We start from the raw sequence: 27,927 nt of genomic DNA, 5'->3' as shown, positions 1-27,927 counted from the left end.
AAAACAGAAATGTATGAAACGGTCAAGCAAAGATTGAAAGCCGCAAAAGTTGCCCCAAAATATATGCAATAGTTACTCAAAGAATTTGATTTTGTTAACGACTAAAAAACTTTTCGAATGTTTTACAAGTAAATTGACTGACTGCAATAAGGCAATGAATTGTGGGTTATTTTATATTCCAAAACTTTTCTATCCTTTATAAGACATCCCTTTTTCGGCTACTGTTTGTATACTTTAGGGGTTATATATGTTGGACTCTCTCTTATTCAAGTTGATTACACTTACCATAGTTTCTAGAAGTATCTGAAATATTGGAATTTATCCCCAATAGACAATAAAACAACTTTAGTAGTTCAGGTTAGGAGCAAACCGGTAATAAGTATAATGTACTTGTGTGTATATAGATATAAGTTATAACATTTGTTTTAATTATTGTTGACTAATTTTCTTGAGTTTTTAGCTCTTTTACTTTCTTTCCATTTCTTTCTACATGCACTTTTCCGATATTTTTTTAAATACAGATACAGATAAACGAAATAAATATATATATATATATATTTAGGTGTGTATATAATTATATGTATATATTTCATATAATAGGTATATATATATATAATAAGTTAAGAATTATTGACGACATCAGACTTATAATTACGCACATTGAATTTGTTTTTAATTTTTATTTAGGATTAGAATATGAATTATACAATTATAAGTTGTTTTTTTTTTTTAATTTTTTAATTTGAATATGTATTCCGTTGCTAATAATTTTTTATTGTCAATTATTTTTGCATTTATTGTCCACAAAACAAGATGTTTTTTATTGTCATTGTTATTTGTCGCAGTTTTATATATTTATACAAAAAATTCAATTCTGAATTATAATAATTATTGTCATACAATTCAAAGGGGGGGTAAAATTGGTTGGGGGGGAATTGGGTTTTGGGTGGGGTTTGAAAACTTGTCTCCTTTCTACGACATTGGCTTTGATTTTGTTTGAGTGTTCCTTTCTTTTCAAAGTAAATCATAAACTGGGTGATATGATATATATATATATATTTTTTTGTTCGATATTTTTTTGTTTTTGCACTGATATCAGTTACTTGAGTTATTATTTTTACAGACAATTAAATATATATAGAGATATTTACTTTTATATGTAAATTTTTAGATATATAGATACAGATACGTATTGAATTGGCACTCGCAGTTGCCCCCTTTTCCTGGTTTGTTTCAGGGGGGCTTCTTTAGCTGGTTGTGCTACAGGTGTGTGTGTGACTAAGAAGTGTTTTTTTTGGTTTTTTTTGTTCTCTTTTCGAATAGTGTGTGCATGTCACTAGTTTGCAAATACATTTTAACGATCAAGTCATTTTCTTTAAGATAATTTAGCCATTTAATTAACATTATAGTTTGGTATGTGTGTGTGGGGGTTTCATTTTTTTTTTGGTTTTTTTTTTATTTTTGGTTTTTAAGTAGTTTTGATATTGTCTGTTCATTCAAAATTGTCCATGTTGTCGCCACGTAGTTCACGCCGATGCAGCAGTGCCGTAATACGCGGTGGAGTGCCCCACGAATGAAAGGGCGGATAGGAGCGCGATGTTGTTAGACCAGAGCGCATTTGGGCTCGATTCGTTGGCAGTGAATTGGTGTTAATACTGCGCCAGCTAGCCTCGGATTCCGCATAGTTATTGGTATTATATTTGTTGGGCAAGCGACCGCGTATGCCGGCAGCACTGTTCCAGTTGATCATCGGTTGATTGGGTAGAAAACATCGCTTACAAACGGCTGCGATTGGTTGACGCAGTCGCTCTTGTTGGGGGTAATAATATCCGACCTGCGGTTGTCATGTATCAGAAAGTGTTTGAATTAGTGTGAATTCTGTTTTTGGTTTCGATCTTGTCATCAACAACATTAGGTCTACTATAACACTCGATCCGTTATCTATTTCTCTAGTTTTTGTAATGCAAAAATACATATATGTACGCTGCAAGTTCTATAGATTGCCCAAAGAAGTGGTAATACAGTTGTGCTAAAAAATACTTTTCAACTAACTCCAAACATGCCAATTATAGTTACAACATGCCAATAGTATGCAATGAACAATGAAAAATAAAAAAAAAACACAAAATTAATTTTATATTGAAATTTTTATACAGTTATGAATCAAGAAAAACTAAATTTTAAAAGATGCAATTAAAAATAAAATTTTTTTCTTGCAACCCTAAATGTATGCTAGGTTTTATAGTTCCTTAACCATCAGCCTAAGCTTATGCTACAAAACTCTTACTCAAAATTTGATTAGCAGAGCTCTTTTCAAAAGTGTTTTAGGTTTCTATCTTGTCTAAAAATTTGTGTGTAAAATATATTTAAAATTTAAACAAATTAAAAATTTAAGCACGTTGGATTTTAATTATTTTAGTTGTTTTTATGACAATTTCCCTCTATTTATGCGAAAAGGAATCTAGACTGGGCTGTAACAAACTAACTTTTAACAAAATTTGTAACTTAAACAAAAATTTTGACTGGATTGTTAAAGAAATGCATTGAATCGATGTTTGTGGTGAATTTCAAGCTTAATGTAATTATGATTGTAAAACAAGATTTAACCTCAAAGTATGCAGAAAGGCAGAAGTTGATAAGTTTAAACAAATCGAAATGAAAGCCCTATCCAAAAACAAAAGAAATCAAAATTCTATTTTAGTCCCTTCAATATGCTTGCAAAACTTTAAAGTTCTAGCTTTTACATTGGAGTTTTAATTGCATTAACTAAATATATTTGTTTGAATACAATAATAAACAAATGATAAAAATAATAAATTAATTATTTAGAAATGAATATGTCTTACGGAAGGGAATAGGAAAAAGTATATTTAAAGAAATTGCAAAGCGCCTGAATGCACCTGCCCAAAAGTATGCTATACATTTTCTTAACAATTTAGCCGTGTTTAGCGAATTCTGCGACAGCCCAGTAAACTAAACCTAAACAAAACCGTCCCAATGGAATTTGCATTGTTTATTATTTGACTTTCATTCCAAGAGATCACTTTTTTGAAAGAGTAATAAATAAATAAGTATTAACTTTATTTGTCCTTTAGTCCTTTGACCTTTAAGTCAAAGAAAAGATGTTGGTGTCATTCCTCTTTAAATAAGTAAAACTTGTTGTCCAATTTAAGGTGTGAAAACAGGCAAAGAAAATGAATGTCCGGAAATTGGCTGTTTGCCTATAAGACAACTGTATCGAAGAGGGGGAAGGGCCACACAGGTTGGGCATCGAAAATCTAATTTCCGATTGCAACGGAAATGTGCAAATCAGTCTGATTGTTATATCTACAGACCCTCAATTTGTGTAATTTCGCTCCTGATTTTGAAGAATTAGAGAAGAAGGCGGAAAGCAGATACAGAGAACATTAAAAGAAATTCTAATAAAGCATTGGACTACTTGTTCACATAACATCTACGACAAGTTGGCGATGTTCTAATAAATGAAAAATACAAAATAATCAATAACATTCCATTTCACTTGACAGCTCAACGTTAAGTAGAGAGAGAGAGAGAGAGAGAGAGTAGTTGTTCCTCAGATGGGCTAAAAATGGAGCTCTAACAGAATCAATCCAATCGCAAACAAATATCATATAACATCAAACATAACATTAACAAGAAACATCAACAAAATGGAAATCAATCAATAGAAAATCAAATCAAGACTATAAAGAAATTAAGCAGCACACATCGAACCATCGCCATTTACTCATACAAATTGCCTGGCATCACGTCCCGAGCGACTAAAACGCCCGCCAGCTCCGCCATAGCTGCCGGTTACAGTGGGGCTACGTAGATAACGATAACTGGGCAGAAAACCGGATCGATAGACGGCCCCAATATGACGTTTTTGTGGTAATGGTTGCTGCAATTGATGTTGTTGTTGTTGCTCCTCCTCCTCCTGCTTCTCCTCCCTTGCCGATGCCACCAAAGGTTCTTCACTGATGGCATCATTACCATGTTCAATACCAAATAATTCAGGATCCTTAGAGGTATCTTTTTTTTTGTGTGTGTTTTTGGTTTATATTCATAAGGTAGGTATAGAGACATATTCATATATATATATATATATTGGTATTTACAAATAATGTGCATAATTTGAATGCTCGGGCAAAGCTGCTAACTAAGGTGCTTGAGAATGCTGGGAGTCAGCAAGGAAAACTAACTTAAAACTAACTTAACTCCCACATTAACACTCAAAAGGAAAATGGATAAACTCAAGCATATTGTCATATGTCATATAACTTTTCCTTTATAAGCTCAAGTCAAACTTAAAATCAGATGTTTTGGGGATATGAGGAGCCTATACTTAGTAGAGAGCCTTACATACGGAGCAGTATGAGTATATTTGAATGATTTTACTGTTGAATTTTAGGTCAGATTTCGGAGAGAAGAATGACAAATGTGCTTGGTTTTAAACCATTTCCTGTCAGATCACTCTAGTCTGTGAACTCACCTAGGAAACGTTTCTCAGCTCGACGATAATCATTCCAATCAAGGTCAGCATAGCCAGCATAGCTTGGATACCACCAATAGCTTTGCATGGGATCAGCATAGTCTGGAGCAGCGGCTGGCAATAGAATCTCCTCATCTTCACGTTTCTGTTGAGCACCATGGACAGGCGATGATTTCAGAGCACCCAAATTACGCTTTTCGGCAGATGCTCCACGCTGATTATGATGCTGCTGGGAGTTATATCTGGCCACAGCGGCCACATTACGTTTCGGTTGCTCTCGATGACTGGTCGGGGCACTCTGGAGGCGAGCCAACATGGCCAAATTACGCTTGCCAGTGGGCAATTGAAAGTCTCTAGCCAAGGTACCAACATTTCGTTTGCCATAGGTCATTAGACCGCCAGCACGAGCCAAGGAACCAATATAACGTTTCTGCTCGGAGCTTGGTTCACCGGAATCGGCATCAACATAATCCTCACCCGGCTCTACTGTTGGCAGTTGTCCATTCTTTGCCAATGTGGCCAGACTACGTTTGGGTGGATTAAGTAAGCCCTGAGCTGCCAAAGAAGATACTGAACGTTTGTCCTCCTCCATATAGCCATCATCCAGAAGCTGCTCTTCGCCCACAGATAACTGACGTTCACGGAGCAGCTTTTTCAATTGATTACGCAAGGCAGAGGCCTTGAGAAAGTAGAAAGACAAGAATAAAATAAGATAGATAGGCAGTTTAAAGCCCACACATACACACACCCACACACACACACACACTCAGATGTTGGCTAAAGAAAACCTTTCACCTTCACCTGTTACAAATACATAAATGCAAAAAGTGCGGCAGCAGCATAAGCAGGTGACTTACATGTAACTGATATTCCGGACTGGGATTCATCAACTGATTTATTATCGACTCCAGCTCACAGGGCGACACATTGCCAGAGCCATCATCCTCAGCAGCACTCACACCAAATGAGCGCATTTCCAAGGCCTAAAAAGAAAATTCAATATGATAAAGTAAGTCCACATTTCAATTGCCTTCATCATAAGTAAGGGAAAGGATTCAAAGAGTGTGAATCCCCTTTCTGTTTAATTGCTGCAATTATTTACAATAAATTGCTTTTAAAATGTGTCGATGTTTGGAGCATTTGCATAGCTTACTTAACTTAATGCAAAGTATTTAGCTCCCCATTTCTTTGAAAGACCCACATTTAGATGCAGGTGGCTTTTGGCAAAATTTATGACTTTATTGCTTTGAAAATTGTTCAATTTTACCAACTGGGTTTTCTTTTTTAAACTTAAACTTTTAATCAAATGCTATATTATGCAATTAACACATTTTTTATGTGGGCGTTGAGTCCTGCTAAAGCTAATTGGCCTTTCGCATCGTTAACTCCAAATGCAAGTTGTTGGCTTATTAACAAAATACTTAAAACTTATTTCCTCTGATATATGTCACATCAATTTTTACAACTTTCTTTTTGTCTAAATGGCTTGACACTTTAAGAACCGAAAAAAAAAGAGATAATGTTTGTACACGAGATACAATTCAACATGAGAGTGCGTTGGTGTGAATATGTGTAAAACATCTTATGTTAGCTAAACTCATAATATTTTCCTTTTAGTGTACACAAGCGACAAGTTGAAACAGTTTGCCAACCAAATGGTCGTTCAAGTGAAAGGATAATGCCAGAACTAAGTAGCTCACATGGTAGCAAAAGGGAAGGAATCGAGGATGTATAGGATATATGTACATGTATGTATGCTTGTGTGTGAGAGTGTTTGTTTGCGCCTTCCGAGTACCAAGAAACAATGCTTCCGCTTTTAATAACTGAACGGGCTTGCAGAATTCTCGGTGGGTAGAATGTGTGCGTGTTTGTTTGTTTGGATGTGTGCGTGTGTGTGTTGCAGGATGTGCTCGCCGACGGCATAAATCTCAAACAAAAATTGACAACTACTTATGTGCAGTGAAGTGTGTTTCTCTCTCTCTGTGTATGTGTGTGTACTAAATGTGTTCTTCTTGTTTTTCTTCAAGTCAAGTGTCTGCAGGGCAGGGCTTATCTTGTATTAGCACTAATGCCTACAAGGTGTTTGATTTATATTGACAAAAATTCTTCAATTTTAGTTTTAATGCAATTTCCAATATCCTTGATTTCACTTTTTATACGATTAAATTTAAAATCCTTGAATTCAAAAACAAATATTATATAAAACAGATTTTCACCATTTGTTTTTTTCGCTTTTTGTTTGCTTTCTTAATGGACACTGCTTATTTCTATGCAATGCAAAAAACGAATAAAAGCAAATTTGGCCTTTTGTGTTGCAGCCAAAGATAAAATAAGTTAAAACGTGCAGAAGGCAGCTTCCATTGGAATCTGCCCGAAGCCCCAGAAATATTAATTTTCTAGAAATTTTTCAAGTCAAAGTTTTTAATATTGATCATTGAAGGTTTATTTATCCCAATGTTTATATATTTAACTATTGGATACATTTTTTGGCACAAAATTATTTGAATTCTAAATGATGAATCTCATGCGATACATGAGACACTCTCTAAAACATTCGGCTTGGCTTCTCAAAAATTATCTAAAATAATTTTCAAATAATATCATAATAGAGTAAAGTAAAAGATGAGATTTCCTAGATAGTATTAGGAACATATTCACCTCATTCAGCACATGCAAAGACGAAGACGCGCAGCCACTTTATCATTCCTTACCAAATGGCTGTTCCCATCAGCCGAGTCACGCCTGAAAAGGCCAGATCGAAGATCGAATGCCTAAAAACCAAGAGTAATTCAGCTACTTGCCAACTTGTTTACCAACCCAGGAAAATAAGAGCATGACCTCGCCTCTTCACGTCCAATGAGTTTGTTGGCAACTTTCTCTAAAGTGTTCGAATGAAGATTTCTGGCTAGAATAGTCTATTAATAGGCCTACTGGACGATGGCAAAGTTATTCCATAACATCAAATTGGTTTTTGAGCAATGAAAGCAGTCGTCCCATCCTGGGTCCCATTCTTTATACCTTATAGACCGCTGTCCTGTCTGTGCTGCAGCATGAGTAGCTCCTGTAAGTTAGCCTATATGATTGCCGATCTTTATAATTATAATTAGGAATCTATTTGTTTTTGAGTGCAGGTTATAAACAAATGTTTTAACCATAATTAGTGGCAAAGGCATTTTGATTGAACATTTTTGAAAACGAGAAGAGGCCAATTCCGTTTCGATGGATCAATATTCTGGTTCCTTACTAGGTATTGTAGGCTTCGTCAACTTTTTTCGCTTCATTTGTTTGCAATTCCCAACTAGTTTTAGCATTGAAGACATGGTATGGATGCTGATGATAGAACTTGGAGGTTCTTGAAATAGCTATACAGACAACCTGCTCAGCTTTTTGTGAGTTGCCTTTAAAATAATCTTCTTTTGAAAGATTGACCTTGAGCCGGCTTAATTGCAGAGTTTGATTTATATTGAGGAATAATTGTTTATATATTATCATAAGATATAAAAATATCAATTAAATTTCATAAACAATTTTAAGTCATTTCAGAACTGGTCTCAAATCCAATTCAGACAAAAAACATTTGGAATCGAACTTCTTTAAAGTGTTTTTATGTAGAAAAATAATTATTATAAACTTTATATTTAATTTAAGCCAAGTTTTATATCACTACGTTTGGTTTATTTTTATTATTTTACAAATATAATTTTGTATCCTACGTCTCATGTAATGTAAAACTTGCATCAACTTGTATCAACCACAGTACTTCCAAAAGGAGTGTGGGTAAGGGGAGATGAAGCTTGCAAATAATATTTACACAATCATAAATGATGTTTTTTTTTTTGTTTGGTTACCTCATAAATTTCCAGTGGCACATACATACACATAAATCGTTAAGTTGACAAAAGCGCGAAATGCTCATAAATAAGTGAATATTTTTACGCCTCGCGACTCTTTTGTAACGGAAACACAAATCGCCAGGACAACCACAAAACACTCAGAGAGAGAGAGAGAGGGGGGATGAGAGGGTATGTAAATACATATAAACGTGTAAATTCCAAATTAAATATTTTACAATTTAAACGGAAAACCTTCAGCTCTGGAATCCTTGAATTCTATTTTTATTAGACACTTTTTTTTTCCTTTTCCTCCTCTTAAATATGCAACGGCGTCGCTCAAGACTCCTTCTCCGTTTTTATGCCTAAACAAACAAAGTATATGGAAATAGAGTAGAGTGGGTCTCGTCGGTGTTTTATGTATATAGCTTGTCATGTCGTAGTTGTTTTTTGGCGTGGTGGTACAAGAATTTCTCAAATTTTTGCTGTTCTCTGTGAAAAATGTATTTTAGTGGAAAAAAAACAAGTCAAACGAACATCAGTAGTTGTCCCAAAAATGCAGTGTAACATGTAAATGTTGAGAAATGTTTGAGTAGGTGACAGTAAAGTTTTGGTCCAGAACCCTAAAACCCTTAAGTTAAGATTCTTGAGTCAAGAAATTTGGAACGGGATAAAAGTTAAGCCATGGATTGTACATTGGGGCCAATTGACTATTTCGTTTGACACAATTAATTTAGAAAATGAAACAAACTTCAACTATTTTGACCAACGCTTACCACTCATAGATGAACACATTGCGTATACGTAATTAGTTGGAGTTAATTTGGGGCATTTACGTACACATTCAAATTAAAGTTAATGACAAAACCGAATAAAGCCGGATAAAAACTTATTAGCAAACAATTATACAAGGTCCCTACTTTTGTTTAACATACATTAAGTGCATCTGGCGACATCTGGCGACCAATTAGTTAAGGTCTTTTGTAGACGAACATTGAAGTTAAGTTTCTTCTGGACACACAAGTGAAACACTCAAAGAACATATTAACATTTATTAACAAACAAACAGCTTTGGTCAAGGGAGGCCCACTGGCGCCCTGGATACGTCCTGACTTTGGGATAAGTCCTGACTTTGGGATACGTCCTAACTTTGGGATACGTTTTGATTTTGAAGTAACTTTTTAGTTATAAATTACCCTTTAATCACTTCTAAGCATCTGATCTTATTGTCAGTTGTAACGAAATAAGTAACTTTTTTGTCACTGTAATGAAAGGAGTCAAAGTAAAACTTGGTGGTAATCGGAAAAGCTTTAGGATTGGAATCTATTCTGTATACAATGTAATATAGGCTTTAGTAAGCGATATAATCAAGAGAACTTCGGCCAAGAATTTACTTAATACATACACATATTTAAAACTGAATTTTATTTCAATGAATTCCTGAACTATCTACCAAAGTATCGTCCTTTGAGCCCAATGTGATACTGCTAACAAAGTATTCCACAGAATTCACTGTTCATATTTGTCGTTATGGAACACTATAAAGTTATATATAAAAAGATATTTAAAATAATTTTTGGCTTCCTTTGCTAATTGGTTTTAAAAAGGTCTTAAAGAAGACCAATTTTTTAATACCTACATATATATGAACTTGATATAGTTAGAGCACTTATCCTTGTAAGTTTTTGGCCAAATTGTTTTTGTTTATACCATAACCCAAACTATATAGTTAAGACAAAATATACATATATATAATGCTAACAGATATTCAAAGTAAATTATAAAATATTTTCTGCTTAGTTCACTGGTTTAAAATTAAAACTTGTTCCCCCTTTTCTATTATACTTTTTATGTTCTTTTTGGGCTTTTATTATTTTGGCTTATTATCATATAATTATTAATTAAATGCCATGCCTACCTACCAAAATCTCCTTTTTATCTGCTTTTGACAACACAAAACATACTTTTTTGTTTTTTTTTTATTTCGCTGTCGCGTAATTAAAAGCTTGTTGAAGAAAAATGTCATTTACAGAGAGAGAAAAGCCCTTTTGAAAATTCAATTAAATTTTATTAACAATTAAACTCGATTAAAATGATTACATATTGTCAGGTTCAGTTGAGTGGAAAACCTTTACTCGACCGGACATTACCGTAGGGAATAAATTGATTTCAAGATCATTTGGCTAATTGGAAATTAAGGATAAGTGCAATACGGATTGCATTTGCCAACGAGTCGAGTCCAAAATCTATTGACTACTTTGGTCTTTAATGAGGGAGAATGCGAGACAAAGATAGCCGCAAACCAATAGCCAGAACTTTCCACTTACCATTTTGTCCTCGTCCGCCTGTTGAGCGGCTTATGTACGGACTTGGCAGAGCCGCAAAACAAATTTTATTAACACAGAGACTTACGGGCAGAAGGCGGTGGATATGGTAAGGGAAAAAGAGACACCAAAGAGACGTGATCTCCTTGGGGGAATTTAATGATGTCGTTTTTCGGTATTTTCTTTTGCCTGTTTTTCCTTACTTGAATAAATATTTTGGATGGAAGCATTAAGTTTTAAGTGCTCTGACCTGTGTGAAGTTGTTTTTCCTCCTCCATTAAATGCTAGACTTTCATTTATAAGAAGAATATTACTTTAAAAACGAATGAGGACTAATTTTTTTCATGCAGACCATCGGCTAATGTAGCTCATGCTTATGACGTTTGATTTATCCATTAGCCCGCAACTTTATCATTTGGCCCCCCTTTTTCAATTGTAATTACCCGAACGAGTGAGCGGACTATTCCATTTAATTTTTGTGTTCCATTACATAAATCCCAACAGGCTTAAACGATTGTAACGTGGGCGCATTGTGGGCCAAAAGCAACAAATGCTTTAATATTTGTCGCCCTTTAATAAAGGCTTTGTGACTGATTATGACGATGACTTTTGATATGGTGACTTTAGCCTTTTGACTTTTACGACAAATATGAGCAACATAGAAACCTCAAAGGACCTAAGAGAGGGTCTCCTACGAAGAGTTTGTTTTTTATGGCAACAGCTTTCAATTAAAAATCTAGAATGTAAAGTTTTGAAGCAACGAATTTGATATACTCTTTTATGGGGATGTACATTCCACAAATTTTCAGTTGCCAAACAAATGTTACATTTAGAACGGAAAAACAAGACGGATAACATTTTTCATTTGGTTTGTCTAGGTCATCAAAAATTCAACAGAACAATGAAATCCTTTTACACATGGAAATATTCTTCTATTACATCTATATCTATCTATAAATGAAAAACATTTGCTCCCAAAAGTATGCTAAAAGCGGTCCCAGAATTCGTTTTTTGAAAGCTTTTAAGAAGCTATGCAATTTTCTGAGGGTAAAAAAAAAGTTCTTAAAGCAAACAATGTTTGTGCCCAATTTTTAAGTTACAAGGGTTACGAAAAATTGTCAATTTATTGCAAATGAAGCCCATTGCATACTTTCAGGGGCAATTTTCCCCAATTTTAACATCTTTAGATCCGCCGTTGTAGTATTTAACATTTTTTTTTGCAAATATCACAACATATTTTGATTATGGAAAAGTTATAGCAATAAACCACAAAATACTTACAACTTTTGATATGGAATATTTTATAAAAATGTTTATTAAAAGTGCCCAACATTTTGTTCAACTTTTTAATACCCTTTCTAAAAGGAAATTATAGTTTTGGTGACAAGTTGGTAATGCTTAGAAGAAATTATTTCCGTTCGTCTTCTCCTAGAGTTTCGTTGCATATGGGCATTGTACATCTCGGAATCAGCCGGATCGGATCTTAAGGAAACAATTGCTCAAAACGGGAAGTTCTATTAACAACTTTGTTTATTATATTCTTAAATAGTTAATAAGTTTAATCTTTGTACTTTCATAGGAACAATCGCTTGAAAACTATGACTTTGATTATTTTCCAGGTTATTTTCTTGAAAAATAATATTTAGTTGATTACTTTACTAATTAATAGCTTTGCCAACTCTTATGAAGATCGGACAACTATGTCATATAACTTCGTTTTTTTCTCAAGCGCCGATTGCACTTTGTTTCATTATGATTGGGTGTCAATATCAAATACTTGGATCCGAAGGGATCCCATCCCAGAAATTCGACTTTTTAAATAATATGTTAACAAAGAGTCTCTAGGGTATACAAAATTCAGCATGGTCGAAGTTGACCCCCACACTCTGGTTCAACTTTTCGACACACGTGTTCTACTAACTGAAAAAAGATGAACTGAACTTGCCACACTCGTGGGCTAGCAACATGGAAAAATGTCCCGAAAGTGAAGGCAACAAATTGTTTGGTAAATGTCAAGAATGTTTCTTGCTAAATAAACAAGCATGGGGGCAACAACAGGCCCCCTCTTTTTCGTGTATTTCTATTACCATTTTGCTACATTGAATTCAATTTGACTTTTTTTTTGGTAACATTTTGTTTTCATATTTTTTGAATGAAAATGTTTTGTCACACATCATGACATGATATTGATTCATTTCCCCTTCTCCCACTTCTATGTCTCCGTGTCTCATATTTAGCATATTTAATATTTGAGAAAACATTTTTCTTTTGTCAACATCTTATCAACGCATAATGTGAAATATGCACAAAAAAGATTTTTTTCAGCTGCATGACGCATGACAAAAAGTTTGCGAAAATATGTAGAGAAAAAGAAATTGTAGTTGTAGTAAGAGAATTTTCCATTAAATTTTTAAAACAAACTCAAGTTTTGTTAAAGTTAGCTAAAATCCCAATATTAGTTTGGGTAAAATCAATGTATGTTTGCCCATGGCTTAATCAATGTTTTCTTTTTCCAAACTTTGTAGAAAAGTTTGCAGACAATGGCCAGAAATTCGTTTAACCCGCATTCCAAGTTTATCTTACAGCGCCAAATTAAAGTCAAAGAATGCAATTTTTGAGAAAAAGTAATGGGACTTTCTCCCATTCAGGTGTATGTGTGTACACTCTGTGTTCATTCCGCTTTTTTTGTATCTGTATGTGTATCTAATGATTATTTGCTTTGTTCCACAGTGCGTATGCTCGATTTACGAATTTAATGAGATGCAAACCCATTTATTTCTATGTATGTATGTTTTCTGTTTCGTTGAGTATAAGAAGGTAGAAGGTACATAGATGTGATGTGGGGATGTGCCGCTCTTTTATCGATCTGATTTCTAATTATATTTCCCTCCACGTTGGCGTATCATCGTCGGTGTTGAGATTGATGTGTATTGTTATAATGAAAAACAGAATGCGTGTGGTTGGTTGTGCAGTTCATTCGCGACTGACTTCTATTTGTCTCTCATCGAGTCATTGTTCTCTTTAACGCATCTCGAGAGAGAGCATACAAAGTTACATATATATATTCATGTGTGTGATCATGCATGCATTGAGTTGAGAGAGAATTATTTCAACACCCTTCCTCAATGCAAGTATGTCCACAAATTTATCTTATACTTAACAAATTCGTAAACTCTACATGCTTTTTCTTTGCAAGATTCTTGGTTAGGATATCAGCTATCATTTCATTAGTAGACTTATACTTTAAAATAATCTGACCATCATTAACTACTTGTCTAACAAAATGATATCTAATGTCCACGTGCTTCGTCCTTGAATGGTGTACCGGGTTCTTAGCCAATTGCTGCGCGCTGAGGTTATCGCCATACAAAACGGTAGATGTATCTTCCTCTCCGCAACCAATCTCGATGGTTAATCGACGCAATACAATGGCTTCTTTGCACGCTGTTGATAACGCCATGTATTCTGCTTCGGTGCTGCTAAGAGCAACACTCCGCTGCTTCTCCGATTTCCATGATATCGGTCCGCCAGCCAGAAAATATACATATCCTGTATAAGACTTGCGATCAATCCTATCGCCTGCCCAATCTGCGTCCACGAAACCAGTAAACGCCGCATCCGACTGCTTGTAATGAATCTTGAAGCCAACTGTCGAAGCCAAATATCTTAAAACATGCTTTATGGCTGCAAGGTGTTCATTATGGGGGTCCTTGTTACGTTGAGCCAACTTCGATACTGAGTGGAGAATATCTGGTCTAGTAGTCAACGCAAGCCACATTAGCTCGCCTATCATTGACTGATAAAGAGTTGCATCAACCCTTTTACACTCCATTTTATCGCAGGCTACCTGATACCCTGCTTCTAACGGTGTTGCGGCTCTTCTGCACTGAGCATAGCCATATCGTTCCAGTAGATCCTTGATGTACTGTGAATGACCCAATGATATTTCGCCAAGCTCGCCATCACGGTCAACCTCCATGCCAAGGAACAAACGCACAGGTCCCTTGTCAACACATTCAAACGCTGCCATAATAGCTGACTTAATCCTGTCAAGATCCGATTTCTCCTGGCATCCTATGAGAAGATCGTCTACATAGACAAGGATTAGAGATAGGTTACCTTTTGCTTGCTGTTTGTATAGACATGGTTCATTGTCGCAAGGTATGAAACCATTAGCTCGCAAAACACTATCGAGTTTGGAGTTCCACTCCCGTCCCGACTGTTTGAGTCCATATAACGCCTTTTTTAACAGAAGTACCTTGCTTTTGTCTTCAGTTGCGTATCCTTCGGGCTGCCTCATGTATACGGTATCGCCCAAATCACTGTTTAAGTAAGCCGTGCATACATCCATCTGGTGTAAATACAATTTTAACTGCGCTGCTAGGGCCAAGATGAATCGAACACTCTCCAAGCGACATACAGGCGAGTATGTTTCATTGTAGTTCACTCCATAGCGCTGTGAACATCCTTTTGCTACTAGTCTCGCCTTAAAACGCTCGACTTCTCCCTTTGCATCACGCTTTACACTGTAGACCCACTTGCAGCCAACAGGTTTATACCCTTCCGGTAGCGTACTAAGCTGCCAAGTGTGATTTGACATCAAGGAGTCATACTCCTTTTGCATAGCCTCACGCCAATACGAAGCAAACGGACTACTAACCGCCTCATCATAGGTCTCTGGTATGATCACCTCACTTGTAATCAATGCGCTTAAAATGTTGAACTGCTTCTTTGGTCTACCAGGCCTTCCAGTTCGAATCAGCTTCGGCCTACCGGGTCCAACCCGTTGTTCAACCACAGGTTCTGCCACTTCTTGTTCAACTGCCATGTCGAAATCTTCGCTACTGCTGCCCTTCTCGGTAACCTCTGCATCAGACTCGTCTGTACTACTCAAGTGATCTGCTGCATCAACAAATACTGCATCCTGATCATCCGTATATGGAAAATCAAACTTGACGATATCACCATTTGAATCGCCATTGCCGAAACGCTCGTCGAACAAAACGTCTCGCTTCTCAACAACTTGCCTGGTTTCGGCGTCGTACAACCGATACCCTTTCGCATTTCGAGAATAACCAACCATTCGGTATTCTTTGCCCTTTGGATCAAACTTGCCCTTATGATGTCCTTTGTCCAGTGCCACTGCAATAGACCCAAAAACTTTTAAATGACTTATTGATGGTTTCTTACCATTCCATGCTTCCATTGGAGTCATGTTAACCAGGGCTCGAGTTGGTGACCTATTCCGCAGATAAGCAGCTGTATAAACTGCCTCAGCCCAAAGAGATTGATGTAGACCAGACTGGATGAGCAAGCATCTTGACATCTCCACAAGAGTTCTGTTAACTCTTTCTGCTACACCGTTCTGCTGCGGCGTGTATGGTACCGTGAGCTGCCGCAATATTCCATTGCCCTTGAGAAACTCGTCAAACGATTTATTGACGTACTCGCGACCATTGTCGCTCCGAATGCACTTTAGCTTCTTTCCAGTTTGACGCTCTGCCATGTTTTTAAACTCGACAAACTTTCCAAACACTTCATCCTTTCCCTTCAGGAAATATACAAATATGCGACGAGACCTGTCATCGATAAATGTCAAAAAGTATCTGCTGCCTCCAAGGCTTTTTGTATCAAACGGACCGCAAACATCTGAATGCACCAGCTCCAAGATTTCCTTAGCTCTGTTCTTGGTCGAATCTGGAAATGGCTGTACTGTGATCTTGCTTACCATGCAGATCTTGCAGGGTTCCAACGACGTTGAGTCAAACGTTCCCATGCCACAGGCCAAATCCTTTCGTGCAATTTCAGCTAAACTGCCATAGTTGAGATGTCCGTACCTTTTATGCCACAAATCTTCGTAAGTCTGTTCAATGGCATAGCATTCGCTCGGTGCTGTTCCAAAAATATACAAACGGCCAACTTTGTCCGCTTTCAAAATGCATTCGCCCTTTTGGATCACTCGTGCATACTTTAGTCCAAATTCAACGATGCTTCCATGTTCAACTGCTTTGCTCACCGACACGAAATTACCTCTCATTTTGGGTACATACAATACATTCTTTAATGTAAGTATACGTGAAACCATATTCAGCTTTACCTCGCCCTTTCCTTCAGCCTGAAGAAAGTTATTATCAGCCAAAACAATTTTTTCCGAATGTTTCTCAAATTTTGAAAACAAATTTCTGTTGCAACACATATGGCTGGTGGCGCCACTGTCCAGACACCAGTTCGATCGTTCCAAACATTTCGCGTCCAACGCGTTCAGCAAACCTAACGATGACTGTACTGCCTTATTCGGGTTCGATGCAACCTTCCGACCGTTTACACTGGGACAATTTGCTTTAAAATGGCCTTTGCCGCCACACGCAAAACAGTTCCAAACTTTTTGCTTTTTCTTCCAATTGTCTCTCTGCATCGATTGCTTTTCCACCACTGTAAATGCTTTTGCGCTCTCGATCGGTTTTTCGCTCTCTCTTTTGCGTTCTCCTTCTTCTCTCAGCTTTATGCATAACATGTCGAAACACGGTAAACTGTCGCGTGTCTCTATGGCGACAACGAAATTGTCGAATTCGTCTGGAAGACTGGAAAGCAAAATAATCGTCGTGAGCTCGTCCAATATTTCGATTCCAACGCCAGCAAGTTTGTCCAAGATTTCCTTGAAATCCGACAAATAACTCGATATGCTTTGACCCTCCTGAATACGTTTACTTAGCAATTTCTTGAAAAGTGCTACTTTTCTAACGGGTCCTCTGGGTTGATGAGCTTCCTGAAGCTTCTTCCAAGCCTCATGTGCACTTGTACAGTGCTTCACATGTCCCAACTGTGAAGTCTTGACGCTTAAGGTGATCATTGCCAATGCCTTCTGATCCAGCGTCGTCCATTCGGTGTTCTCCCCCGTAGTTGGCCTTGCCAATACGCCTGACGCCACATTCCACAAATCCGCATGCACCAGCACACTTTTCATCTGGATGCACCACGAGTCATAATTACTGTCCTCGAGTTTATCAATCTGATATAACGCCGACATTATACTTGTTCATATATACTTTGTGAAAAAAACCGTCTAGAACACAGCGCGAAAACTAATTTCTTCTAAAAATTACCACAGCAACCACATAGGCACGTTGCCTGGGCCCATAACCTATTGTTATAATGAAAAACAGAATGCGTGTGGTTGGTTGTGCAGTTCATTCGCGACTGACTTCTATTTGTCTCTCATCGAGTCATTGTTCTCTTTAACGCATCTCGAGAGAGAGCATACAAAGTTACATATATATATTCATGTGTGTGATCATGCATGCATTGAGTTGAGAGAGAATTATTTCAACAATGTGGAATGCAACTGAAAGCTGCGTCATTCAAGAACGTTGATTGCAAGCAAATCTCCATACATGGCCTCACCCACCATTCATGACGAAATCAGCACCCACAACATGTCATCTGATGTCTTACATTGACTCCCCCCACCATTTGAATGACGATGCATTCTTATGTCTTAATCTACGAACATACTTATTAGAAGAACGCATTATTATAGTCATTTGAGTTAGAACCCCATAACAACGACGATTTAAACAGGAATTTAGACCAATTAGTTGCATTTATGTGACATTTCAAGATTCAGAAGTTTTTAGTACCCCAGACCAGAGGGTGAAGTGGGATGAGCTTCCTTCTGTCTGTATTCTGGGAGTGCGAATTCATATATCCGAAACAAGCTCAACATTTGCAGGTCTAAAAACATAACAACTTTAAACAAAATAAAAGAATTAAACTATAAAAAATAGCCTTTACGGTATATCCTTTTTTATTGTCTATGTTTTTGTTATGTACTGGAGGAAATTTGCCACCTAAGTAAGTTATCAAATTAGAGCCCAAAAATCGGCTATTTGAATTGTACTGTGAATGAAGAAGAATCCTATAAGCTGAAATTGTTAGTTGAGACTTTTTGAGTTGCAAGGCACACAAAAAGTTATCTACTTGTTAAAAACAATGCATAACTTTCCAGCATATTGCATACTTCAGGGGGAAAAGTTTCCCAAATATAAGCATACTCTGTTAGTTTTACGTTGATTGCCGTGAAAAAACAATCCGATTACGAAAACAAATTGAAAATAAACTGTAATCTTAGGCTTAGTAATAGGAGTTTGGTCCTCAAATTGACTAATATTGAAACCATAGTTGGTCCATGGCGGCGCTAAGGTGCTCATTTATTCATTGTATTGTATAACTAAAGTGAAAATAACTATTCACAGTAGCAGAAATTTGAAATCCGTTGGATATCAACTAGAAAGACATAAAATTAACTTTCATTCAAGATTCACAACGGTCAGAAGCTTACATAAAAGAAAATGGGCACATTGTGCCAATTAAAAAATGGAATAGCCACACCCACCCTTTCTCTGGACATTCAGCAACCATTTGACACTTTTATGCTGTAAATTCAAATATGCATTTCGATTGACATGTGAAATTGAAAGCACTTTCATGTTGAAGAAATTGACATGGCAATGAGAACTTTGTAAGGAAATTGGAATTCCTTTCATTAAATCTTTTCTGTCTTTGATAAAGCAACAAATTTCACTCAAATTTCCTTTAAGCTTGCTCATCTAACCGCAATTAAGCTGATTTTTTGTTTTGGGAAACTTGTAAGAAGAGATTTAAGAAAGAAATTACTTTAGAAAGAAGACCCAGATTAAGTGGAAATTAAAAGGGTTTGTGAAACAAAGTCCTGCAATTTAAGTTATGGCCACATCTTTATGATGGAAAGCTGTCCGAACTGGACACATAATAACAATAAGAGCAGTTATAGCTGAAGGGCAAGGACTGGGACAGTTGAGCTCCAACGTTGACAAATGTCAGCGGAGCACAACGCAAAATGTCAGGCATTTCGCATAAATTGTTGACAACCAAAAAAAAAAAATAGAAACGAAACACTAAAATACTAGAAAACAAAAGAACTAAGGTTAGTTGTCACACCGACGAAGATATACCCTGCATTATAGGTTTCGCACCATCTCACGCACGCTTTCTCAGTACACTTAATATACTCTATTGTCCATTGTGTAAAGGGTATAAATTCTGCAAATTTATAGAAAAATGGGAAACCTGAAAAATTGCACTCGAGAAAATGGTCGTGTGGGTGTAAGTGTAGGTGTGAGTGAAGACCGCCAACAACTGTTGCAATTGCTGCAGTAATTGCCATGGTAGTCACCCTTCGGCTACAAAAAAGGCGTGGCTCTTGCTATTTTAAAAACTACTGAAAAGGCAAAGACTGTAAAACTAACCACTTAGCCAGTCAGCGTCTTAATTAGCATCAGGACACCTTATCCTTTTTCCCCTATCTGGTGTAAACGGCACCTCAAGGGATCGTCGAGATATTTCCAACTTAAAGTTAGTGAACATTGAAATATTGTCATTTATTATACACTTAGACACTTTTTGTGTAAAAATGTTCACAAAATGCTTCCTGAGTTTCTTAGAGTGTTGAAACTTTTAGAAGACTGTGAAAGGCTAACTGAAGCGTAAAATTGTTGCTAGAATAATAATTTATCAAATTAATAAAGACGTTTTCGTTTATAGAAAGAGTTGAGAGTCGTTATGCTTCTTAAGCTTTTTCAACAGTTCTTCGAATCCTGTCTGTATAACAGGACTATCATGTTAACTATAAACTTTTAAACAAACCAGACTTAAACGGGGTTTGGAAAGTAAGGTTTTCGAAATTTGTCAGCAGAATTGATAACAAAAAAGGAAAAGTTTCTAAACTAATATGCTCTTTAGAATTAATTTAGAAACAAATGAGCTTCACAGCTTCTTTTGGGAATCAGAATTTGATTCTACCAACGTAGACGTCAAGAAAAATGTCTTGGAAATTATTAATTTTTGGAATTTAAATACTTACTGCAGAGTACTAGTTCAAATTTAGACATTTATTCGTTTAGGTAATTAACTAACTGCAATTTTAAAACGATTTTCGGTTACAAAACTTGTATCTTATGATTCGACTGAAGGTGAAATGATATAAGGAAATAGGATCTATCAATATCTAGAAAACAAACTTGATAAAAAACCATATTATAGACGATATTGAAAATAGAGTTTCGATTCTACGAACGATGACAATCTATGCTTAAATTGACGATTTCAAGCTCAGTAATCCAAAGGCAATCAGTCCATCGTAAGGGCTAGCGAATTTGACGACCTCCATCAAATGATATCATTTCATTAGTTTATTATAACATTCTATATTTCTATAACAGCTTTTTTCATCTAAAGACCCCTTAAGAAAGAGTTAGCAAAAATTTCTAATGAAAAAGCATCTAAATGGAATCAAAAACACAGAAAGGTTTTTAATAGCTAAAAATCCATTAAAATTATTCAAGTTTGTTTGATTTGAATTGTGCGTTTCATTCTCTTGTGAAAAGAGTGAAGCCTTACTGAATTGAATTTGACAAGAAAAACCTTAACAACTGCGAAATACAAAAAGTACAGTATTTACAGAATTTCCAACAATTTTGGCGATATTCATGCCCTGCTGCACACACGTTCGCAGAAAAACAAAGAGAAAAAGGAAATTAGAATGGGCAAGAACACAAAACCAACTGAACCCATAACAGTGGGAGATTTCAAAGTGCTCGTTGCTGGTTGCTGATAAGCGGTAAACATTCAAAATTGAAACTATAATCCCCCCATCGCGAAAGGATAATGATGATGATGATGATGATGATGGTGTGGACTTACGGCATTGAGTAGCAACATGGAGAGTATCAGCATCATAGATTTTCCATGGTTGGTTTGTGCAGTTTTGTGCACGGCCTGCATTGTTCCTGTTCTTTTTGGTCCTGATAAGTCTTTGTTAATTGGTTTTTCCGCTTGGTCCAACGCAAAGTGCAATAATGCTAGAAATATTGCACCCACCCGCACACACTGACACACGCACAGACACCAACTCAAACACTTGCACAAAGGACTCAAAGTAGAAATGTCGACAATACCGCGGAAATTAAATTATAACGGTTCTTTACTGATTAGTTTATGTGCCCCAAGTCTTAGGCCACCTCCTAAATTTAGGATTGTTCGCAGGAAAGTCTTTCGTTTGACTGCATGCTGCTTGTTCATACATCCTGCTATTTATACTCGCAAAAAGTCCTTTCTTACGGATAACGGAACACAACAGTCGGCCCGGAATCGGGTGTCCTCGTGCTTTAGCTCTCGCGGGAGAGTAACCAGAGAGCAGGCTCGGATAAGTTTTCAGTGTCGTTTTCAACTGTTGCTAACTAGCAAGCGGCATACTTTTAGGCGTTTAGCCTCTCGTGTCCCGTTTTCTCTGGGCCGTCTATGTAGGTGATGACGTCACGCGAACACAATACGTTACTTGCACAGCGCACAGTGGTTCCTAGACAATTAAATAATGACCTAGAAATGCCATTAACTACAATTTCTTCAAAATTTTTAAATCAAGTCGGATTATTTGAGCGCTCGTAGTCCGTTTGTCAGGGCCGATGGAAAAATACATTTTATAGCTCCCAAAGAGCAAATCCTTTTTCTTGGTCCTAAAACTATATGGACATGGACAATTACCCTATATATATGTAGTTATTGCCTTTTCAATGTGGTTCATTTGTAAACAAATCGATTACCTTAGCAAAGTTTTGAAAAATATCAAATTTTTATCGGTTTTTTTATAAAACTTGTAACATTCGACAAGAAATTCGATTCACTTGCATTCCGAGTTTAGGAAATAAAGTACATTTAGTGCAAATTAGTGTTGTGAAACGCCGCAACATTAGGCCAAAGGAACCCATAAATTACATACAAAGATGGAAAAATTTCGAATGATCCCAAAATGAAGGCGGTTTATGCAGTTCATCTTAGATTTTCTATATCTTCATTAAAGATCTGTCTATCTATAATAGAGTCCAGGGGAACTAGGGCTCTAAAATTGGGGAGCTTCGCCCCTTAAAGTATGCAATAAGCAGCCCAGGAAAGCGTCTATTGAAGCATTCCAAAAGTTGTTGGGATGTAACTTGCGTAAATATCAAACTTCAATACAAATATTGTTGATAGAGTCTTTTTTTCTTGCAAGGCATACGAAAAGTTATAAATTTGCTGAAAACAATGAATATCATATTGCATATTGCACACTTTAAGGGGCAAATTTATCCCATTTTACAGCCCTAGATCTGCCTATAGTCTAGCAAATATTGACATGAAGACATTTACGAGTTATCATCTAAATACAATTCCCAACCAGTTACTGAAAAATCACTAATTTACTTGGCGGGGGACAAAATCGGAATTAGAGTTGCCACTGACCACTTCTGTATGGTAAATGTCGAGTAGTTTAACTACATTTGCCCCACTGTGGCGCAACACATTTGAGTTTTAAGCTCTTTGGGTCCAATCAAAGAGAGTAGAATTTCGTTTCAGTTCGTTTTCGAGTCTCTTGCGAATTTTCCCATATGGTGGCAATGCTCTCAATACTGCCGTTTGCCATCATATATTACGTTATTCAACCCAGGCCAAGAGCACTTGCGCAACTTTGCCACGCTATTCGCCTCAATTGAAATGAAATCGAAATGTGAGCTTAGCCATATGTACGTCTGGGGCATAATTCATAACGCAAATTTTTGAAAAAATCGGACAGAACAACCCAATACGATAGACCAAAAGACACTTTCCAGAATTTCTTCTTTTCTGAACATTTTAAGTAAGACTTTATACATTTTGTGTGATGTCTGTCAATGGATATCCCACGAGCAATAAATAACCGAAATACCAAATGGCATTTGACCCTCTCCTTCACATGAAAGACTTGAATTCATGCACAAGGTATACAAAAAATTATAAAACCTAAAGGGCAGGCAGCTCTAAGTAAGTACATGGTAGATGCATAAATAACGTCATACACAGACTCAACCACACACTCTACGAGTTCGAGTCAGAGTTGGTTAGAGTTACATAAAAGTAAATTGCACCACGCATGCAGTGAAATGTTGTGGGGATGCCACAAAAAGGGTTCGTTCTTATGCACGGGGACACGCCTGAATGCTGCAGATTGCACACGGATATGCCAAACAGGGGGCAAAAAAAAAAAAACGAAAAAGAAAATAAAAACCTGTCAGGAAAATTCATTTAGCGCACACCAAAGGCAGACCGACCGTGAAATTTCCATAGACCTCAGCCGCAGGTGTGGTCAACAGAGCGGAGCGACTTTATTAAGGATGATTTCGGTTTCAGTTTGGTTTTTTTTTTTGCATCATCATCCGTCCCTCTCCATCGCTCTCATAATTATGCAAATTATGTGCAATTGTTAAACTGTGAAAATAACATAAAAATGTATTTAATTTTAGTACGCATTGTGTTCTTATACAGTGCCGGATCTAGAGCTTCAATTTTGGTAGCGAAAACTAAAGCATTTTAGTGTGAAAATTTAAGATTTTCGAGTTTCAGTTTTCGAGATTTCATTTAAAATCTCGAATTTTATATATAAACTAAATAATTAAACAAAAAGATTATTTCAAAGGCAACACAAAAAATGTAAGCAGATTGTCTGTATAGCTGATCTAGAACCACAGCAGACTTTGCTAAAGAACTCTAGAATTGCTATAGCCATATCATGTTTTCAACCCTAAAACTAGTTGGGAATTGCATTGAAATTGTAATAAAGACGACCTGCTCAACTTTTTGTGTTGCCTTAAATGTCGGCTTTAATGCAAGATTTGGCTTAAACCGGTAATAATCTAACCAGTTTATAGAAATAAGTTAAGATTAGTCAAGTTTTTTTCTTGATAATTTTTAAAGTTCTTTTTAATAAGAGGAACTAAGAGTTAGCACTTCGATTTTTTTGAACATTGAACTAAACGTTCTGAAAAAACCTACTCTATTTGGTCCTTTAGAAATATCCTTGGCTCAGCTCATTCTAACTACATACACATATCCTTTTCAGGACGATCAATTTGTTTACAAGATATTTTGTTGGCAATTTCTGATAATTCTAATACATCTTGTAACTTCTGTATAAAACAGAGAAGTATTATTAATTAGCTAACACATTTTCGAGGATTGTTGGATATTCCAAACAGAAAAATTGCAATATTTTTCTTAAAGTTTTAGAATATTTTAAGTATTTTTACAGAAGGAGCATTTGAACCTTTCAGTAAGATAGTTATTTTATTTTTTTTGAAAACTCTAAAAACTTCAGTAACTAATTAAAAAACCAACGACCTATTTAACTGACTTTTTTATTCCATCAGTCTTTTGTCTCATTGATTGAACGAACAAATTTTACTTAGAGAAATTTTCACCAATTAAGTTATAAAAATTATGATATCTGTCAACAGAAAACACAACAATCCAAAGGAAAGGCTTTTACACAAATTAAAATCTCATTTGTGTCTTTTATTTTGAAAGAAGCTTTGAAAAAAGGGACTTTTTTTATTTTGCATTATAGAAATCTTTCTTGTGCTCCTTACATTTAAAAAACAAAAACAAATAGTTATAGATCTTACCTGGCATTATTCGAACTCTGGCGACTTTTTCATATTTATTTTTAAAAATTTTGTTACTCTATTCGAAAAAGGCGTTTATTAACATTCGAAGGGCGTGGATTCTGCACAAACTTACAAAGCGTTCACATGTTAATAATATTTCACAAAGGAAACTGAAAACTGAAAAACAACAACCGCCCACATTTGTATATAATAAATAGCTCTTGTTCGTTTCGCATTGCCGCCCCTTTTGAAATCAGAGGCGTTGGGCGGTCCATGAATAGTATGGGTCAACTGCCCCTTGATATGAGACCGAACCTGTTTTTTGCCACGGTCATGTGGTCACGCTTTAAAAATATATCGCAAACACCAGAATACAAAACCCATCAATACCATGAGATTCTAACGTGAATCCACTTTTTATTTTGTCTGTGTGTAAAACTGGATCTTTTGTGTGGGCCAGCACCAACAGTGCAGAACAAAACTGTCCGTGGCGGGTGAATTGATGAATAATAAAAATATAAAAAAAAAAAAAAAAAGAACACAACAATCGTGCTTTATAATATATCATGGGATACGTCAACATATATAGAGGAATATGTCTAGCTAAGAAACGTGTTTTGCATCATAATCGAATAACAATCGCAGACTGCATGGCATTTCAATATGCTAATTTACAATAACAAAAAGCTGGTCAAAAATCAAACATTTAACAGCCAATTCAAAAAAAAAAGAAACCAATAAAATATCAACGTGCTGTTAATTAAAAACTTAATTAACCAAGTTTGAAAGAGTTGGTAGCAGAATTTTAAATATCTAACAAAAACGAATAGCAAATTCAGTTTATCAATCGGTTTGAAATTGGTTTTTAAGGCTTAAATCAAAATTCGTGTTATCAAAGTTGACTTAGCTTTACTAGACAAACAACTTTCTTTCAGAATTCAAAACCATATTGTTAAGTAAATTCAAAAAACAAAATAAATTAAGGCTTAATTAACAAAAATTACTTGATACCATCTTAATAGAATAATAAATTTGAAGCTATGAAGGAACATCTTAAAACTGTTTGTAAATCACATAAAATTGGAATTTAGGACAGAAAAATATATGTACTGTAAATGTTTAAAACATAATCAGGACCTATTATTGTTTTTGTCGAAATCAGATTTGAGACTTTTTCTCGTTTACCATTCGAATTGGCCATTTCAGTTCCTGTTTTTAATTCCGAGTAAAGTTTCTTGGTTTTGAATATTTTATACTTAAGTTAGTAATGAATTAGTTAAACCTACCAAAAATTTGTATACTTTTCTTTAATAAAAATATTGGCAATAAGTGAATAAATTGAATATTTTCATTACCTTACAAGAGTCTTACACTAAATTGAGTAGGAAAAGTAGCAAGCTGATACAGAAGGCTTAACAAATATGGTTATAAGAGAGAAGTCGAAAAAGAGTACACATCTGATTTTAATTACTCACTTTAAAAAACTTCTTTATTTTTTTAAAGTAATTTGCTTTTATCGATTGTTTCTCCTCACGAATATTTCTGAATGTCAAAATGGGCCAACTCTTAAATTCTAAAACTTTGGCAGACAAAGCTGATCCTTTGATCCTTATCCAATAAGCAGTGACAGATTGAGACAGTCAGTGGGAATGACAAAGAATAGAAGAATATAAAATAAGAATATCATTGTCTAACGTCAGAGAACATAAGTGAAAATTGCTTGCAAAGTTAATGGTTTATTATTTTTTTTTTAACATTAATTGGTTATCAATCTGCCTTTTCAGATAACGTTTTAGTCAACTCCTTAAAATGTTAGATTTAAAGTGAAAAAATGATTAATATCGACCCATTTTTTGAAGAAAATCATTTTAACTTGAAGATAAAGATATCATTATTATTATCAGTATAGGATTTAGTCGCAAACTATTAACCTAACACTGGCAACTACGGCCAGTACACTAGCCTGGATATTCGTTATTCAGTTGCCTAAATGACTCAACCACTTGGACAACTCATCGCATTATACAAATCTGTGTAATTATTAACCTATTGACGGAATTAAAGTATTTTTTCATGAATCCAAGATTAATTGAAATACTTAGACATTTTTGAGTTTCGCTTGAAAAGACAACTTGATAGTTAACCCAGCAAACACTTAAAGGAAATATTACTTACGAAAATTGGTCAAAATTTAGCCAAGTAAAAGTTGCCAAGACTTAAAAGATAATTTCTCAAACTATAACAGATTATTTTTGACCTTTCAATGAATCAAAAAACCTTTTTTACGCGCTTGTACTGATATATGGCTAATTCTAATAATATAATGATACATTTTACATTATGAAAAGAACATAAGTAGCTAAGAGCTCAATGAAAAGAGTATTGAAAACAAAGTGAAACTTCTTACCCTCATTTTTTAAAAATAACAAAATAGATTGTCTAGCTTGACTTGTTTAGCCAATTGGCCAATAAACTTATCTTTGGAGTTTTTTTATTTGATAGTTTCTTGAATTTTATTGATTGCTTAATACTTAAAGTACAAATGATCAAAGAATTACCTTTCAAATGACTCATCAAGCACACTAAAATGATGAGTTATCCATCAAACTCACAATCAGATACATACACTACACTTAACTAATGAACACGAAATGCGAAACAAACGATAGAAGAACATAATCTTGTTTAATTTATGCTACAAATTTGTTAAGCAAAAAAAAAAAAAAAAAAAAAAGAAACAGAGAAGTTTGTTGTTTGCTCATTAAACAAGTTTTGATGGGTACAAACAA

The 27,927-nt window shown here is 35.5% G+C and overlaps 1 protein-coding gene across 4 annotated transcripts; it reads right to left on the bottom strand.

Annotated features, from left to right (window-relative positions):
- Positions 1–358: 358 nt before the first annotated feature.
- Nplp1 (Neuropeptide-like precursor 1) lies at positions 359–21,737 on the bottom strand. 4 transcript variants are annotated; one of them, XM_068288930.1, is made up of 5 exons: positions 21,387–21,737; positions 5,353–5,478; positions 4,496–5,174; positions 3,755–4,035; positions 359–1,834 (listed from the first exon to the last, which is right to left on the bottom strand). In XM_068288930.1, the coding sequence occupies exons 1-5, from the start codon at positions 21,465–21,467 to the stop codon at positions 1,493–1,495; spliced, it is 1,509 nt and encodes a 502-aa protein (XP_068145031.1). In that variant the 5' UTR covers positions 21,468–21,737; the 3' UTR covers positions 359–1,492. The 4 variants fall into 4 exon arrangements, with proteins under 4 accessions (XP_068145031.1, XP_068145034.1, XP_068145033.1 ...); XM_068288932.1 differs by having other exon boundaries at positions 1,693–1,834; positions 3,749–4,035; XM_068288931.1 differs by having other exon boundaries at positions 1,699–1,834; positions 3,736–4,035.
- Between the last annotated feature and the right edge of the window lie 6,190 nt (positions 21,738–27,927).

Source organism: Drosophila tropicalis, unplaced genomic scaffold, assembly GCF_018151085.1.
Source record: "Drosophila tropicalis isolate 14030-0801.00 unplaced genomic scaffold, ASM1815108v1 contig_593, whole genome shotgun sequence".
NCBI lineage: Eukaryota > Metazoa > Arthropoda > Insecta > Diptera > Drosophilidae > Drosophila > Drosophila tropicalis.
Note: the sequence above shows the minus strand (reverse complement) of the source record. Positions and strands in the feature narration are given on the sequence as shown.